This window comes from Schistocerca gregaria, chromosome 7 (genome assembly GCF_023897955.1).
Source record: "Schistocerca gregaria isolate iqSchGreg1 chromosome 7, iqSchGreg1.2, whole genome shotgun sequence".
In the NCBI taxonomy this organism is placed as follows: Eukaryota; Metazoa; Arthropoda; class Insecta; order Orthoptera; family Acrididae; genus Schistocerca; species Schistocerca gregaria.
In genome coordinates, this window is record NC_064926.1 from 324798174 (window position 1) to 324815614 (window position 17441).

The following is a 17441-nucleotide window of genomic DNA, read 5'->3' on the forward strand; positions in this document are numbered from 1 at the left end:
AGTAAATCGACTCGAAGCCGTTAAGTGTACGGACTGGTGCAACGGACTGGGGAGCGAACGGGACTAGACCGCTACACTGGCCACAGCCAATATCAATGACTCTAAGTTCACACATAATTTAACTTAGCCCTCCGACCTCGTTGTCTGTTACGATGTAGTAAACAGTTTATACCTAGAGGATTGCCTCCGAGCGAAGCCAGAGAAAGTGTATCACTCTGTTCCAAAACTCTGCTCTAAATAAAATAAAAACGGTGTGACACAACAAATTTAACCTTCTAAAAGCAAACAATAAAATTTCGCTGTAGCAAAAAAATTACTTTACATTGTTGTAAACGGATTGAGTTGCCTTAAATACACAACACGACAGGTGCTGGAAATGCAGGTCGCGTTTAGCGGGTTGTTAATCGAGCACATTTTTTTTCATTTTTTGGGAAATGGACACATATTTAAAATACCTCTGAATATGTTAAGAGATATACGAAAGCTGAAATCCGAACGTCTTTTTGATTCTAAGTCATGTATTTTGTAGGTTTCAGGTCTGTAACTAAGGTTTGCAGCAGTCTTTTACATTTCGAAATACAATAAATATCTTGGAAATTTCTTGGTATGAGCTAATAGGACCACAAATTCTCTGCATTTAGATTAACCAGAATCAATCATCGTTGAAATACATACAGGATACGCGTCGAAAATTTTCTACATAGGCGACTGCACAGCGACAACCGAATACGAGCGCGGCTCAAGAAACCGCGAGATAGCAAACAGAAGACGGAAACAACGAGCTCGGTATATGAATGTATCAGCTTATTTCGTTGACGAGTTGTAAGCGCTGCTTGCTTTCTTAGAATGTGTGTAGCCACTCTAGCTGAAATTGGCGACCAACTACTGCGAACAGTCAGCATTTTTTAATATTTGAATCCGGAGCGATTTGAAGTATAACGATGCTAAACTGAGATTCATTAGGTGAATCTTAACGGAAATAAATTCATCAACGAAAGAAGTAGTTTAAAAAGCACACTATTAACTATTTCTTGAGAACGACTTCGTAGACTAGGATCCTAACCATGTAAGATTAATAAAGGAGATTGAGCTGTGGGTATGTATATATGGGTATGTATATGTGGGTATGTATATGTTTAATTTAGTCAGTGCGATAGCGTCACGGACTCATCCAATTCCGCGTCAGAAGCTACAAAAGAGACAGTATGTATCAAGGAAAGGTTTATTGTTAAAGTTACGAAAGCGTATCCATGGCTGCAAAATGAGAAACTTTTGCTTATAAGGAGTCTCCTGCATCCATTTGTGAAAGGTGTACGAAATAAAGATTACTGTGTGTGTGTGTGTGTGTGTGTGTGTGTGTGTGTGTGTGTGTGTGTGTGTGTTCTGATCTCAGTCTTTCCATACAAAGTTTCCTGTCCACGACTCCCTCTAATACCATGGAAAGGACTCCCTTATACCTTGGCTGGTGTCCAATTCACCTTTTCCCTCTTTGGTTTATGCTGATTCTGAGGAGAACTTTCTGATTTGTTGTTACCGGTGTATTTAATTAGCTTAATAGTGATACCTAGGTACCCTCCGCCAGGCACTGTAAATTTATATTTAGCTACAGGCGCAGGTGCAGAGAAGAAACGCTGTGCTACCATTGATGGAGAATCAGAATAGATTGTAGGCAATAATACAGTCTGGGGAACGTTTTCATGACTTCTCTGGTACAGTTAGTCTTTTTGAAAACACCTTTCACCCATCTATTTGCAAATCTACCATTGGCGGTCATGTTCATCCTAAGCTGATGATTGTAGTTCCCTGAGAAGTATGAGATACTTGGGCATGTGCTCTACAAACATAGAGCATGATCTTTTCTTATCACCACATCCCTAGCAGCGGAAATGACTTCAATGGACAAGTCTGCTGCGCCCACCTCTACACAGCTGTGGGAAAAGGTGATAAGAGAATGGCTTTGAATTCCCTAAGAGGAAAATCGGCTCGCAACTGTCGTGAGCCACTCCCAGCTCGTCTGGATGCAGCGTATGCTGTATACTGCCAGATGGGTAAGACGGTACGTCAGAACGTAGTATTGGTTCAGTCGTTGTGTAAATCACTCTTACACTTCATGAGAACAAGGACAAAAGTTCGGACCCAGCTCAAATATGTAATAACTGAAATTTCGGTTTTCCACTTCTGATACCTGCTGTGCAATAGCGTCAGTCAAATGGCGATTTGATCTGCAAAACAATTTTGTATTAACGACTTTTTAAAGTAATGGATATGTATTTCGTTGGAATGGAGATCATCTCATGAAAGTAAAGCGTGAGAATACTGAGACATCACAGGTTCATCGTGAGACTCTGACAACATCTCGAAGGTTAATCCACCGATGAAATCATACTCCCTCACGACCACGCACTGCGAATCGAACGAAGGAAAAACTCAGACTTTTTGGCTAGGATATTTTTCAAGATTCTCCGTGTAGTCCCGAGATGGAGGCATGGTCGACTGATCAGCACTTCGCGATCAACGATGATCTCAGGTATACTGGTAAGAATTGGCTGAAGCAAGATTCTTTGACTACAGGATAAAACAGCTGGTATTACGGTATTACAGATGTTTGAATTTGGATGGGGAATTCGAGGAGAAGTAATGTCAATATTTAAGTACAAAATGCATACTAAAAAAGAATCAATTCTTTTTTCTAATACCAAGTGGTAGGTTAACTTATGAATAGCTCTCGTTATATAAGTAGATGGAGATACGTATGATGACGAATTTAGAAGAAAACTAATTGAAACTAGTAAAACTCATCAATATGTACATTTACAGTCACAGTCCGAAATCCACTTGGAAGTGCATGCCAGTGTGTGCTTCTTACTGCACCTATTGCTCGGGATTCTTCCGCTCAATGCCGTAAGGGAAGAACGACTGTTTAAATCCTCTGTGCACACTTTAATTAATCTGATCTTGTCCTTAAGATCCTTAAAGGATCGAAACATAGCGAATTGCAGTATATTCCTAGATTATCACTTAAAGCTAGGTTTTGAAACTTTGTAAGCAGATTTCTCGGAATAGTTTGCGTCTTTCGTCCAGTATTTGCCAGTTCAGTTTTCTCTGCATCTCTGGTACAATCTCCCACGGATCAAACAATCCTGTGGTCATTCGTGCTGTCCTTTGCTGTACGCATTCAGTATCCCACGCTAGTTCTATTTGGCACGGGTCCCACATATCTGAGTAATATTGTAGGATGGGTAGCACAAGTGATTTGTTAACAACCTTTTTTGCAGACATACTGCATTTCCCGAGTATTCTAATCTATTATCCGTACGAAGACTTACAGCCATATATTTGTATGAGTTGACTAATTCCAATTGTAACTCGTTCATTCTGCGATCTTTATAAAATGTGATTTCTCGTTTTTGAAGTGTATAACTCCACGTTTTTGAACATTTAAAGCAAGTTACCAATGTTTGCACCATTCCTAAATCTTATCGAGATGCGAGTGAATATTTATAGTTTTTTTCAGGCAGTACTTCATTACAGATAACTGCATCATCTGCGATAAGTCTGAGGCCACCATTCATACTGTCTGCGAGGTCGTTAATATACAACGTTAACAGCAAGGGTCGCAACACTTTTCCCTGGGACATAACTAAAATTACTTTAACATCTGTTGATGACTTTCCATCTAAGATAACACGCTGTGTCTTCCCTGCCAAGAAATCCTCAATCGAGCCACAAATTTCCCTTTATAGCCTACACGATCATGGTGTCGATAATAAGTGTAGGTGCGCTACTGGCAAGGAGAAGCCCTCGGACAAGGCTGACCAAATCAGCTCATATTTGGCAGATCGCTTGTGCACAACCTAAAATAAAAGACTCTAACATATTTTAGGTCAGGACTCGTCCGCTTTTGAGAAAATCACCCTTAAAGTTCACTACCGTTAATCGACTCAGAATTGGCTGGATCGATAGATCCAGCATTTTCACGATCATGTATGCGGTCCGCAAATGCATATTCTCCTAGAAATCGGGGAAAGGAACACTTAAGACTTTGTATTGTGTTCGGTATCGAAATTAGTAGGAGTAGGAGGGTTAATAAAGTAATCAGTAAGGAACAATAACAGGGTAGGCAAAGAAATTCCTCAATTTTTTGGGAGTCGAACAAATATTCTTTGCTCCCCAGGCAAATTTCTTGTTCGCTACACCAGCAGCGCTACCGTTGGGCGGCGTTTACCTCATGCATACACAAGCAGCAGTCGTAACAGTTTCTTTCCTCGTTTTCTAGGAAAGTACGCATGTGTAACAGCTGTATATGACGATGAAAAACGCTCAGTTTTTGAGTGCCTATCGATCTCCTCATTTTTGAGACGATTGTGCGTATTGAGCTTTAGGGATGGTTTTCTGAAAAACGGATGTGTGCTGCCCCAGAATATCTTAGTCTTTCATTTTAGGTTATACACAAGCGATCTGTCAAATATGAGCCGAATCGGATGGCCATGTCTGAGCCTTCCTCCTTGTGAATCATATATTTTTCGGGAATGGAGAAACAGCGCATGTATCTGACAGCCTTGATCCATGGTTTTGAGGAAATTATGAGACAAAAATGCGAATTGGGTTTCATATGATCGCTATTTTTGTAAACGATGCTGGTCGGAATTCTGAGATACCGCGTTGATTGTGAGCTCAGAGTATGTTCTCGAATACTACAACAAATGGACATCTCTTAATTTTGTCTGCTGCTTGCATTGTTTCTTCCGTGACTGTATTACTTTCGTAATAATAAAGAACAACCGCCTTCAGCTTCGAATCTTGATTTTATTGAAATACACGGTGCACATCGAGCTCATTTTCAGGTGCTTTGACAGTCTACATCAACTTTACATTTCGTTTAATTCTGGGTTGTTTCTAGTAGTAGCTGTATGTTTCTGGAGAACGTGTGCAAATACACACCTTCTATGAAAAAGCACATTTGCAGAAACATTTTGACACAGCACATATCCGAACAAAATTCAAAACAGTTGTGTGTGCTGCGTCAGAGGTTTTTGCTAATGTGCTGTTTAATGGAAAATGTACACAAACGTTCGCCCGAATCATACAACTACTACAATTATTTATCGAACATAATGAGAAGTACACACACGAAAAAATGGTGCTTTATCTACACATCCTATTTTTCCAAGTAATCTCCATCCCGTTCTGTGGCCTTCCTTCAGCGCGAGCCAAGGGCGTGTATGCCCTGACGGTACCAATGCTTGTCCTGGTGGCGGAGCCAGTAAGTAAGGTCTTATGGGACCAAACTGCTGAGGTCATCGGTCGCTAAGCCTACACACTACTTAATCTAACTTAAACTAACTTACGCTATGAACAACGCACACACCCATGCCCGAGAGAGGACTCGAACCTACGACTGGGGGAGCCGCACGGATAGCGACAAGGCGCCGTAGATCGTGCGGCTACCCCGCTCGGCGCGGACCCAATGTTTCGCTGTGTGAACCTTTCCTTCACCGTCCTCAAAATGTCTTCCATGAATGACATCCTTTAATGGCCCAAACAAGTGGAAGTCCGAAGAGGCTAGGTCAGGTGACTCAAGTGTGACGGCCGTGGATGGTCTCCCGACCGCTGCAAATCTTGGAGCTCTGCCGGACCGCTTTCTGATGACCTCACCCTCCGCTCGTACTTCTGTCGACAGCAGATGCTCCATAGACTCTGCACAGGCTTTTGTGAATATTCCCCAGACTTTCTTTCTCCGCAGTGAGAAATGGAATGACGGCACGTTGCTTGTAATGTACATCAACTACAGACGCCATATTGAAACTGTCCTGGAGCTACGCTATCTGTCGGAAGTGACGGAAACTCGGCGCGCTCACTCAGGACACTTCAAATAATAGATACGTAATACTTCGTATTGGTAGCAATGTTTTCGGCTGAGAAAAGAAAAGCGATGCATTACTTTCTGGGCAACCCTCGTAGAAACAAAAAACAAAAAAATTGGCTCTGAGCACTATGGGACTCAACTGCTGTGGTCATCAGTCCCCTAGAACTTAGAACAACTTAAACCTAACTAACCTAAGGACATCACACACATCCATGCCCGAGGCAGGATTCGAACCTGCGACCGTAGCAGTCGCACGGTTCCCGACTGCGCGCCTAGAACAGCGAGACCACCGCGGCCGGCTCGTAGAAACAGTTAAGGATTAAATGAAATGTAAAGTTGATGTACACTCATACTCCTAAATTAAGGATAATGGTGATGCATGGTGAAACAACGCTCTGGTGGGTGGTTTGCGGGTTGAAATCACCTCGGCGTATGACTGTGCGGTGCATTTGACCTGCGGTCGTCGCACGGTGGCGCTGGCAGCAGTCCACATACGCAGAGGTGTGTTGAACGTCAGAGAAACGGTGCATTGAGTAAGTGTGCAGACATTTCCAGACTTGCTAATGATGACTGTGTGTTGAAAATGACTCAAAGAACACATATTGATGACGTTGGGAGGGGTAGAATACTAGGGTGACTGGAGGCTGGTCAAACACAGGTCGTAGAACGGACCCTCTGTGTGCCACAAAGTGTGATCTCAAGATTATAGCAACTATTCAAGCAGACAGGAAACGTGTCCAGGCGCTACAATACGGTCCGTCCACAGTGTACAATACCTCAAGAAGACCGATATCTCACCATCAGTGCCCGCAGACGGCCACGGAGTACTGCACGTACCCTTGTTTAGGACCCTACCGCAGCCTCTGGACCAGCTGTCTCCAGACAAACAGTCTACAGACGACTGAACAGGCATAGTTTATTCGCCCGGAAGCGAGGAGCATTCCACTGAACCCTGGTCACAGGAGAGCCCGTAAAGCGTGGTGCCAAGAACACAGTACATGGTCATTGGAACAGTGGCCCCATGTTATGTTCACGGACAAGTCCAGGTGTAGTCTGAACAGTGATTCTCGCCGGGTTTTCATCTGACGTGAACCAGGAGCCAGATACCAACCCCTTAATGTCCTTGAAAGGTACCTGTATGGAGGTCGTGGTTTGATGGTGTGGGGTGGGATTATGATTGGTGCACGTACACCCATGCATGTCTTTGACAGAGGAACTGTAGCAAGTCAGGTGTATCGGGACGTCATTTTGCACCAGTATGTCCGCCTTTTCAGGGGTGCAGTGGGTCCCACCTTCCTCCTGATGGATGATAACGCACGGCCCCACCGAGCTGCCATCGTGGAGGAGTACCTTGACACAGAAGATATCAGGCGATTAGAGTGGCCTTCTTGTTCTCCAGATCTAAACCCCATCAAGCACGTCTGGGATGCTCTCGGTCGACGTATCGCTGTACGTCTTCAAACCCCTATGACACTTCAGGAGCTTCGACAGGCACTTGTGCAAGAATGGGTGGCTACATCCCAGCAGCTGCTCGACCACCTGATCCAGAGTATGCCAACCCGTTGTGCGGCCTTGTTTTAGTGTGCATGGTGATCATATCCCAGCCGGCCGGTGTGGCCAAGCGGTTCTAGGCGCTTCAGTCTGGAACCGCGCGACCACTACGGTCGCATGTCCGAATCCTGCCTCGGGCATGGATGTGTGTGATGTCCTTAGGTTAGTTAGGTATAAGTAGTTCTAAGTTCTAGGGGATTGATGACCTCAGATGTTAAGTCCCATAGTGCTCACATCCATTTGAACGATTTGATCATATCCCATATTGATGTCGGGGTACATGCGCTGGAAATAGTGGTGTTTTGTAGCACATGTGTTTCGGGACGGTTTTGTCAATTTATCACCAATACCGTGGACTTACAGATCTGTGTCGTGTGTGTTCCCAATGTGCCCATGCTATTAGCGGCAGTTTCGTGTAGTGACACGTTGTGTGGCACTGAAAGGGTCCTGTAGCCACCTTTCATCAGTCCGGTAGCCCATTTTCACAAGCATTTCTCTTTCTTTTCCTTGTTTATCTTCTCTCATGAGTCGTAGAGGTGTGATTGAATGAATGTGGTTGTGTGTCACGCTGCTAGACGGTGGCGTAGTCTGCTGCGGAAAGTCTGCGATAGTGATACAGATTCAGCAGCAATTGTACAGAATAGCCAACTCTCGTAGTGGTCGAGTAGACAAAGAGGTTTGCGCTACTGGTGAGAAATCCACCTGCGTTAGGTTGGTGGAGGAAATGGCATTCTTGGGATTTCCGGGCCACGTTGAACGTGGAGGAGGCTGGAGTGGAAAAAGGGAGGCAGTCTGGCGCCGGCACGGGAAGCGTCCACAGTTGTGCTCCAGTCGAAGAAGGGTGAGTTAGACTGACCGCGTGGCGCGTTATAACTTAGCGAGGGGAGAGCTGTTAGCTTTTGGTCTCACCTTTCAGCTCTGGAAGATTGCTTTCCCTTGTCGCAGTCAGGAATGCAAAACTTTGGCAGATTTTTCTTTTAATAAATTTCTATAGGAGACTTGGATCCACCGGAACAGTGTCACACAAAGGTGTCGATAAGAAGTGAGCACTCGCTTCTGTATAAATATCTGTTTGCCTTCAGCTGTGCCTGTACAAGCTTTCATTTATCTAAATATTAATAGCTTTGCATCTCGGAAATTTTCCTTGCTTAATGTATCTTTCGTCTGTGGGGAGCCAACCACGTGGTTGAACATGAGAGTTTTTTGGGCTACCATCATCACTAACTGTCCGGTCTCATGTTTGTTTTAAAGAATGTTAACTGTTCATGACTGTGTGATGTGATATTGTTGCATCTTGGCCACAATACCTAGAAAATGCGTCTCCTCAAACCACGTGGGCACGCGGGTGTACTGCGAAACGTGTACCTTTCACGAGTTATTGCGATCAGTTATCAGGCAACAGCAGTTGTATGAATGGTTCACACCAATGATTTTAGGTGTAGATTATAACGGTGAATGTATCGACGATTTTCTTTAATATTTTAGGAATTAATGTTATCAGGAATTGTGTACATGCCTCACATCCTTATCTTAGGAATAAATGATTTTATCTACAATTTTCTCTTGTGCTGCGAGGTTACGTTTTTGCAACCAAGCCATTCACCTCGTAGCTTTCCCGTTAGCACATCCAACGCGTTTCCTTAAGCGCAGGTCCAGTGATTAGTTTCCTCTTGTATTTTATAACAAATGCTTTAGATTAAGTCTTATTTTCAGGTGTGTTGCTGGGAGCTGATCTTCTGCAGTGTTCATGCATTTTCTATTTTATTTTAAATGTTTGATTGTCGTGAACAGTGCACGGACAATACTATCAATTACATCGTATCCCCTATGAGCGACATTAGAACGTATGCATTTTTGTGAGTTTTTGGTCTGTGATCAAATTAATTTATTTCCCGACTCGACCAAACCTTTATTTAGTTGTATGGTTCGAGTCGGTGGCGACCCTAATCTTCTCACGTTAATTTCACAATCATTACGCATTTCCATTCCCACTCTTAACGTAATAACTCGTAGAAACAGGTTAGTTACATCTACATCTACATCTACATCCATACTCCGCAAGCCACCTGACGGTGTGTGGCGGAGGGTACCCTGAGTACCTCTATCTTCTATTCCAGTCTCGTATTGTACGTGGAAAGAAGGATTGTCGGTATGCTTCTGTGTGGGCTCTAATCTCTCTGATTTCATCCTCATGGTCTCTTCGCGAGATATACGTAGGAGGGAGCAATATACTGCTTGACTCTTCGGTGAAGGTATGTTCTCGAAACTTTAACAAAAGCCCGTACCGAGCTACTGAGCGTCTCTCCTGCAGAGTCTTCCACTGGAGTTTATCTATCATCTCGGTAACGCTTTCGCAATTACTAAATGATCCTGTAACGAAGAGCGCTGCTCTCCGTTGGATCTTCTCTATCTCTTCTATCAACCCTATCTGGTATGGATCCCACACTGGTGAGCAGTATTCAAGCAGTGGGCGAACAAGCGTACTGTAACCTACTTCCTTTGTTTTCGGATTGCATTTCCTTAGGATTCTTCCAATGAATCTCAGTCTGGCATCTGCTTTACCGACGATCAGCTTAATATGATCATTCCATTTTAAATCACTCCGCATGCGTACTCCCAGATAATTTATGGAATTAACTGCTTCCAGTTGCTGACCTGCTATTTTATAGCTAAATGATAAGGGACCTATCTTTCTATGTATTCGCATCACATTACACTTGTCTACATTGAGATTCAATTGCCATTCCCTGCACCATGCGTCAATTCGCTGCAGATCCTTCTGCATTTCAGTACAATTTTCCATTGTTGCAACCTCTCGATACACCACAGCATCATCTGCAAAAAGCCTCAGTGAACTTCCGATGTCATCCACCAGGTCATTCATGTATATTGTGAATAGCAACGGTCCTATGACACTCCCCTGCGGCACACCTGAAATCACTCTTACTTCGGAAGACTTCTATCCATTGAGAATGACATGCTGCGTTCTGTTATCTAGGAACTCCTCAATCCAATCACACAACTGATCTGATAGTCCGTATGCTCTTACTTTGTTCATTAAACGACTGTGGGGAACTGTGTCAAACGCCTTGCGGAAGTCAAGAAACACGGCATCTACCTGTGAACCCGTGTCTAAGGCCCTCTGAGTCTCGGGGACGAATAGCGCGAGCTGGGTTTCACACGACCGTCTTTTTCGAAACCCATGCTGATTCCTACAGAGTAGATTTCTAGTCTCCAGAAAAGACATTATACTCGAACATAATACGTGTTCCTAAATTCTACAACTGATCGACGTTAGAGATATAGGTCTATAGTTCTGCACATCTGTTCGACGTCCCTTCTTGAAAACGGGGATGACCTGTGCCCTTTTCCAATCCTTTGGAAAGCTTCGCTCTTCTAGAGACCTACGGTACACCGCTGCAAGAAGGGGGGCAAGTTCCTTCGCGTACTCTGTGTAAAATCGAACTGGTATCCCATCAGGACCAGCGGCCTTTCCTCTTTTGAGCGATTTTAATTGTTTCTCTATCCCTCTGTCGTCTACTTCGATATCTACCATTTTGTCAACTGTGCGACAATCTAGAGAAGGAACTACAGTGCAGTCTTCCTCTGTGAAACAGCTTTGGAAGAAGACATTTAGTATTTCGGCCTTTAGTCTGTCATCCTCTGTTTCAGTACCATTTTGGTCACAGAGTGTCTGGACATTTTGTTTTGATCCCCCTCCCGCTTTGACATAGGACCAAAATTTCTTAGGATTTTCTGCCAAGTCAGTACATAGAACTTTACTTTCGAATTCATTGAAAGCCTCTCGCATAGCCCTCCTCACACTACATTTCGCTTCGCACCACATTCTGCAGTTATCCTTAATTTCTGAGCAAGAGTGTATATTGTCAAAGCACCTGAAGATGAGCCCCCAGGGGTCGAAACGCATCGTGCATTTTAATTAAAATGGACATCCTTTCTAGAATACTTGTTCTAAAATACGTGTTTGTAGAGAGAAGTGTTTTTCGGTGACTGAGAGAAATTTGGCTCTGGCCCTCGTAAAGGCAAGACGTACTTACCTCGGTGCGATGAATCAGGGAGCGCGGAGGGTCGTTCCGAGAGTAGCGAGCCGGAGCGCTGGCGGTACTTACCGGCGAAGGGCGCGTCGGCGAGGAACTCCTCGACGTTGTTGTCGGTGGAGACGCTCTTGTCGGAGAGCGAGACGCTGCTGGAGAGGCTGCCCGAGGAGGCGGCCAGCGACGGGCACAGCAGCAGCTCCTCCTCCGTCTCCGTCTCCATGTCGCGCGACCGCCGCTTGTACTCCTGCGGACAGCGCCGACACGACGCGGTGAGCGCGAGCCACCCCGGCGTCGACAGCGGCCACGCCGCCGCCGCCAGCAGCCGCATGGTTGGCCGGGGGAGGAGGCGCTGCTCAGGGGAGGGGGGGCTTTGTTCTGGCTAGGCGCGCGAGACCTCGAAACGAACTGGCCGCAGCGGGAGGAGGGTCAGACAACTGATTTGCTCTTTCACGAGACGCAATACCCCGCAAATCTGGCAGCCCAACACACATAAGAAAGCCTAAGATGATTCCAATTAAGACGTTAATGGGCGGAAATATCAAATCTGCAGCGAGAGTGCACTGGCTGTTAAAAACATTGTGAAGCGACTTACAAGGTGGCATAAAAACTGCAGCACTCGAGAAGGAGGAAGATGCTGCAGCTTACAGTTCCGCTGCACTTCCAGGAGAGCATCCAGCAACTGGTTTTCTGTCCAGGACACACAAAAACTAACGTAACAGTTCAACACATATACGAAGCCGCAGAAACTACTAAAAGCTTTAGCGTATTTGTTCAGCAACTGGCTACACGAATCCACGTGCAATTAAGACGTTATTGGGTGAAAATATTGAATATAGGATGTGGGTGCTCTGTCTGAGGCCTTAAAGTCGGTGTGAGGGAACTTATGCGGCGGCACACAAGGGCAACATACCAGGAGGAAAAGGATTCTGCAGCATGCACTCACAGAAAAGCACGGAGTAACTGACTTCGTCTGCAGAAGACACGCAACTCTACGTATCTTACAACTGCCACAAAAATACAGACCGCAGTGTGCTTGTTCAGCAAATGGCCTCACGATTCTTCGGTCAGTTCTGACGTTAACGAGCAGAATAAATGAAGCATACCGGTGCAAACTGGAACACTTTCCTCCAAAAGCCTCCCCAGCTTCATTTACGCAGCCAGGAGATAAATGGAAGGCCACTTTTTCATCGTACCTGCAGCGAAGAATGGTGTGCGAAGCTCCCTGGCGACAAGACCACTGAAAGTCTCAGCCAGGGTTACGCACTGGGTCCGCGCGTTCCGGCGACACGCAAACAGGAAATCCTCTCGCAGTGCGGTTGACAGCTTCCTCAAAGTCGCCGGTTATGCGAGGTCGGTAACATACTGCCCACACCCGCAGAATACGCGGAAGGATTACGCAACGGTGAGACCTAGCGTCGCAATACACCACAATTTACTGGAACGGAAGCAAAGTCAGAGTCTGAAGAAACGAATAAAACCCCTTTCTTCCTGGATTAAAAAGACTTTTGTATGTCACGTTACAATGCGCAATGGCTCTGCGACAGCTGCTGCCACTGAGATCAGCATACGATGCAAGAAAGTTCAGCTTGCCTTGCTGGCCGGGCTTCTTAACGTTCGGACGCCTGCAGCGGGAACACCCGATTCCGCACGTAGCAGCTTCGTCCTAAGTGTAATAGGTGTGAGATTAAACAGAAATTATTTGACAATTACAAGCTTTGGAAATTGAGATCTTGAACAAACTCGACTGACAAGATAGTTTCTCCCCGTTGGAGTACGGACTGCTGTTGTAAGATCTGCGGCTACTTATCTGGAAAGTCTTGTAACGCTGAGGCCAGAGCACAGCTGTGAACCAGTGACGGCCACGGCTGCTGCCTGCCGCCTCCTAGATGCTTCTTCACGGCAGTCGGGGACAACACTGACGTGCACGGGAGGCAGCACGAGTTGGGACGACGGCTGGCATTTTTAAAATACCGCACGTGTCCCTTCGAAAGGCCATGCGCTGCCCGTCTGGCATTTAAGACCTCTGCAGAAGTTGCGACGGCCTTTCTGCAGGGGGCAAGTATCGTGGCCTTGGGATAAAATACCGCCTCGCAAAACTAGTGTTTACGTCTCCAGCTACGAGGTTCAAACTTGTTACTCTGTGTGTGTAAAATACAGATCAACAGAACTGCTCAGTAAGGTTTTTGTTACAAAACGGGTGCTGAATTTTAAAATGAAGCCAGTTTTTGGACATCTGGTCATTAAAATTGCTACACCAAGAAGAAATGCAGATGATAAACTGGTATTCATTGGACAAATATATTACCCTAGAACTGACATGTGATTACATTTTCACGCAATTTGGGTGTATAGATCCTGAGAAATCTGTACCCAGAACAACCACCTCTGGCCGTAATAACAGCCTTGATACGCTTGGGCATTGAGTCAAACAGAGCTTGGATGGCGTGTACAGGTACAGGGTACAGCTGCCAATGTAACTTCAACACGATACCCCAGTTCATCAAGAGTAGTGACTAGCGTATTGTGACGAGCCAGTTGCTCGGCCACCATTGACCAGACGTTTTCAATTGGTGAGAGATCTGGAGAATGTGCTGGCCAGGGCAGCAGTCGAACATTTTCTGTATCCAGAAACGCCCGTACAGGACCTGCAACATGCGGTCGTGCATTATCCTGCTGAAATGTAGGATTTCGCAGGGATCGAATGGAGGGTAGAGCCACGGGTCGTAACATATCTGAAATGTAACGTGTAATGTTCAAAGTGCCGTCATCGAGAACAAGTGGTGACCGAGATGTGTGACCAATGGCACCCCATACCATCACACCGGGTGATACGCCAGTATGGCGATGACGAATACATGCTTCCATCGTGCGATGTCGCCAAACACGGATGCGACCATCGTAATGCTGTAAACAGGACCTAGATTCATTCGAAAAAATCACATTTTATCATTCGTGCACCCACATTCGTCATTGAGTACACCATGTCAGCACGTTGTAGGTGACGCCACCAGCGCCAACCTTGTGTGAATGCTCTGAAAAGCTAATCATTTGCATATCACAGCATCTTCTTTCTGTCAGTTAAATTTCGCGTCTGTAGCGCGTCATCTTCGTGGTGAACCAATTCTAACGGCCAGTAGTGTATTTGACACGCTACCCTCTACCTGTCGAAATGAGTGAAAACACAGCTTATTGGCTAATTTTCCGTGGTTGAACATAAATATGCAGCAGATGTCTTTTTTGAAAAATCATCGAAAATGTACAAATATTTACCGTCAGTTCAGAAATCTAGCTCCAGGAAATAAAAGTGCTTTGGTAGCACTGCCAATGAGTCATGCTTCTCATGTTCTGTTTTTTTTTTTTTTTTTTTTTTTTTCACTTGCATCTCAAGACCGAGAGTTTTGAAAACTGTTAAAAGTGACTGCTTGCTGTTTTTAAGTGCTTGTGTGTGTTCAAATGTGTGTGAAATCTTATGGGACTTAATTGCTTAGATCATCAGTCCCTAAGCTTACACACTAAGTAACCTGAATTATCCTAAGGACAAACACACACACACCCTTGCCCGAGGGAGAACTCGAACCTCCGCCGGGACTAGCCGCACAGTCCATGACTGCAGCGCCGCATACCGCTCGGCTAACCCCGCGCATTAAGTGCGTGAAGATTTGTAGTACGTGCTTTAGTAGAGGAAGTGCCTCCTATAAGTGAAAATGGTGCAGCTTCTTTTTGTTATATCTGTGGAGGGTTAACTGTGGAATCGCAAAATTGATGATTTAATCCTCTTGTAAACAAATGCAACGAACTTTATTTCCGATGTAACGGTGACGATCAGTACGAGATGGCATGCCATCCTGGGCTCACATTTTAGCAAGATAATGTCCGCCCGCACACGACGAGAGTTTCTACTGTTTGTCTTCGTGCTTGCCAAATCCTGCCTTGGCTAGCAACGTCGCCGGATCTCTCCCCAATTGGGATCGTTTGGAGCTTTATGAGCAGGGCCCTACAACCAGCTCAGGATTTTGACGATCTAACGCGCCAGTTTGACAGAATTTTTCACGACATCCGTCAGGAGGACACCCAGTAACTCTTATCAATCAGTGCCAGGCCGAATACCCGCTTGCATAAGGGCCAGAGGTGAACCAACGCGTTATTGACTTGCTCAATTTGTGAAGCTCTTTCTCTTGAATAAATTGCTCAATTTTCTTAAACTGTAATCATTTGTTTGCCTCTATATGCACATCATTGCATCACATCTACCGATTTGGGCCCCATTCGGATAATTCCTTCGTAGCGCGGCGCTTTGTTTCCTTTTTCCCGGAAATCCAAATGTTTCGTAGTAATAAAAGTAGTGCGTCTGTGTAGCTCGCTCAGAGGTAGTAGAGTCGAAGCTTATGGATATACTGTAGTACTGTTGTGAATTTGTGGACAACGTGTGAGACTGTAGCTCGATTTCACGATTAGGTGAGTTCCTAAGGGACACTAAACACACGTGGACAGAATGCTATGTGGTAAACAGACGTCGGTGTTTAATTCTGCGACTCAGTTTTCCAGGTTTAATTTTGTCCTCACTGGAACTGAACAAGTAATCACAGAAACATGTGACTGAGCAAATGCAGCTGGACCATCCACTTCAAATAGAAAGCTAAGAGCTTGCGCGATATATTGGTCCACCGACTGAAGCGACTGTGTAGTCTAACCTGTTAAATGTCAGAGTGTAAATGGCGGTGGCACATAGAGTTTATTTTTATTTATTTTATTAATATTCAGTCCGATAACTAGGGAGATGCCAGTCCTCGTAACACACCGATGTACAACTCTTTTGTGAAAAAAGAAATAAAATATTATTGTTTCAAGCAAAACAAAGCGCATCCCGATTTATTAATAAATTGAAACCCACATAGTGTTCGTTGATGCAAGGAAAGGAAAATAAGTGATTAAAGAAAGTAATAATCTTAATAAAAAAGTATTACGAAAATAAATTAAAGAGGTCTGCCAAAACAGTCAGAAGCTTTAAAGCTTGTGGAATAAACAAAGATATCAGGAAGTGATTGTCATTTACGAACAAAAATAATTTACAAGTAAGAGTCTGAAAAGTAACACGAAAAATTCTGAAGATAAGGAATAATTTGAATATTATGAAAAGCTAATAAGATTTTGAACAGTTAATGTTATGAAACATTATGTAGAGTAGAGAAAGAGATTATCAACAATCAGTCTGGCAAGGATTATGTCGATGACGAGTAGTTATTTTCATCACTGATTTTAGAGAAAAGATCTGTAGTCTTCAGAGGAGAATATTTAAACTTGAACTGCAGTGTGACATTGAAAGAAATAAAAATATCGGGCTTGCTTATTTGAAGAGCATTTCTTTAACGGTACAGGATTTTGTGACTTTTTAATCCACGTATCGATAATGTCTGTGAAGTCAGTCGACAGCGAGGTTTAAAAGTACGCGGCTGACCGCCACTTAAGCTTGACTTATATTGAATTACGAACGGAAAGAATTATATCTAGCTCCAAGATGGGCTTTATATGGGATATTAATATGATTAAGACAACATATTACCATGATCCTGACGACGGGAAATTACATTAAGAGATTACGTTTTGTCAAATTGTTATTTCAATTATTTGGAATATATACGAGCGGTATTCCGCATAGTTTTTTGGTCATTGGTAACAAGACTAGCTAGAGCACATTAATTTTTCACTTGTATCTACTGTTGTTGAATACTTACGAAATCATTGGAGGATCTCTGTACGGCTGAAGCGCTGTAGGCGCGTAATTAATCTTGAAAATGAAGCATAGAAAAGGCTAAAGTCAAAGTAACCACGGTCACTGAAATATCTGGACTGCAGGAACGATGAGAAGATTCTGTGATCTTGTAATAGTAAATCAATACGTACAGGGTTAGCTTTTCGCTCTTACGAAAGTAATATGAGCGCGCCCTACAACTGAAGTTTGCGCGGCT

At 44.3% G+C, this 17441-nt stretch overlaps 1 protein-coding gene across 1 annotated transcript in view; it reads right to left on the reverse strand.

The window, feature by feature from the left end:
- Positions 1 to 17441, reverse strand: part of LOC126282387 (ankyrin repeat and SAM domain-containing protein 1A-like) — a 790528-nt gene that overhangs the window by 274064 nt on the left and 499023 nt on the right. Inside the window, exon 10 of the mRNA XM_049982044.1 lies at positions 11548 to 11719. Within this exon, the coding sequence (XP_049838001.1) occupies positions 11548 to 11719 (172 nt within the window). The remainder of the gene's footprint in view (positions 1 to 11547; positions 11720 to 17441) is intronic.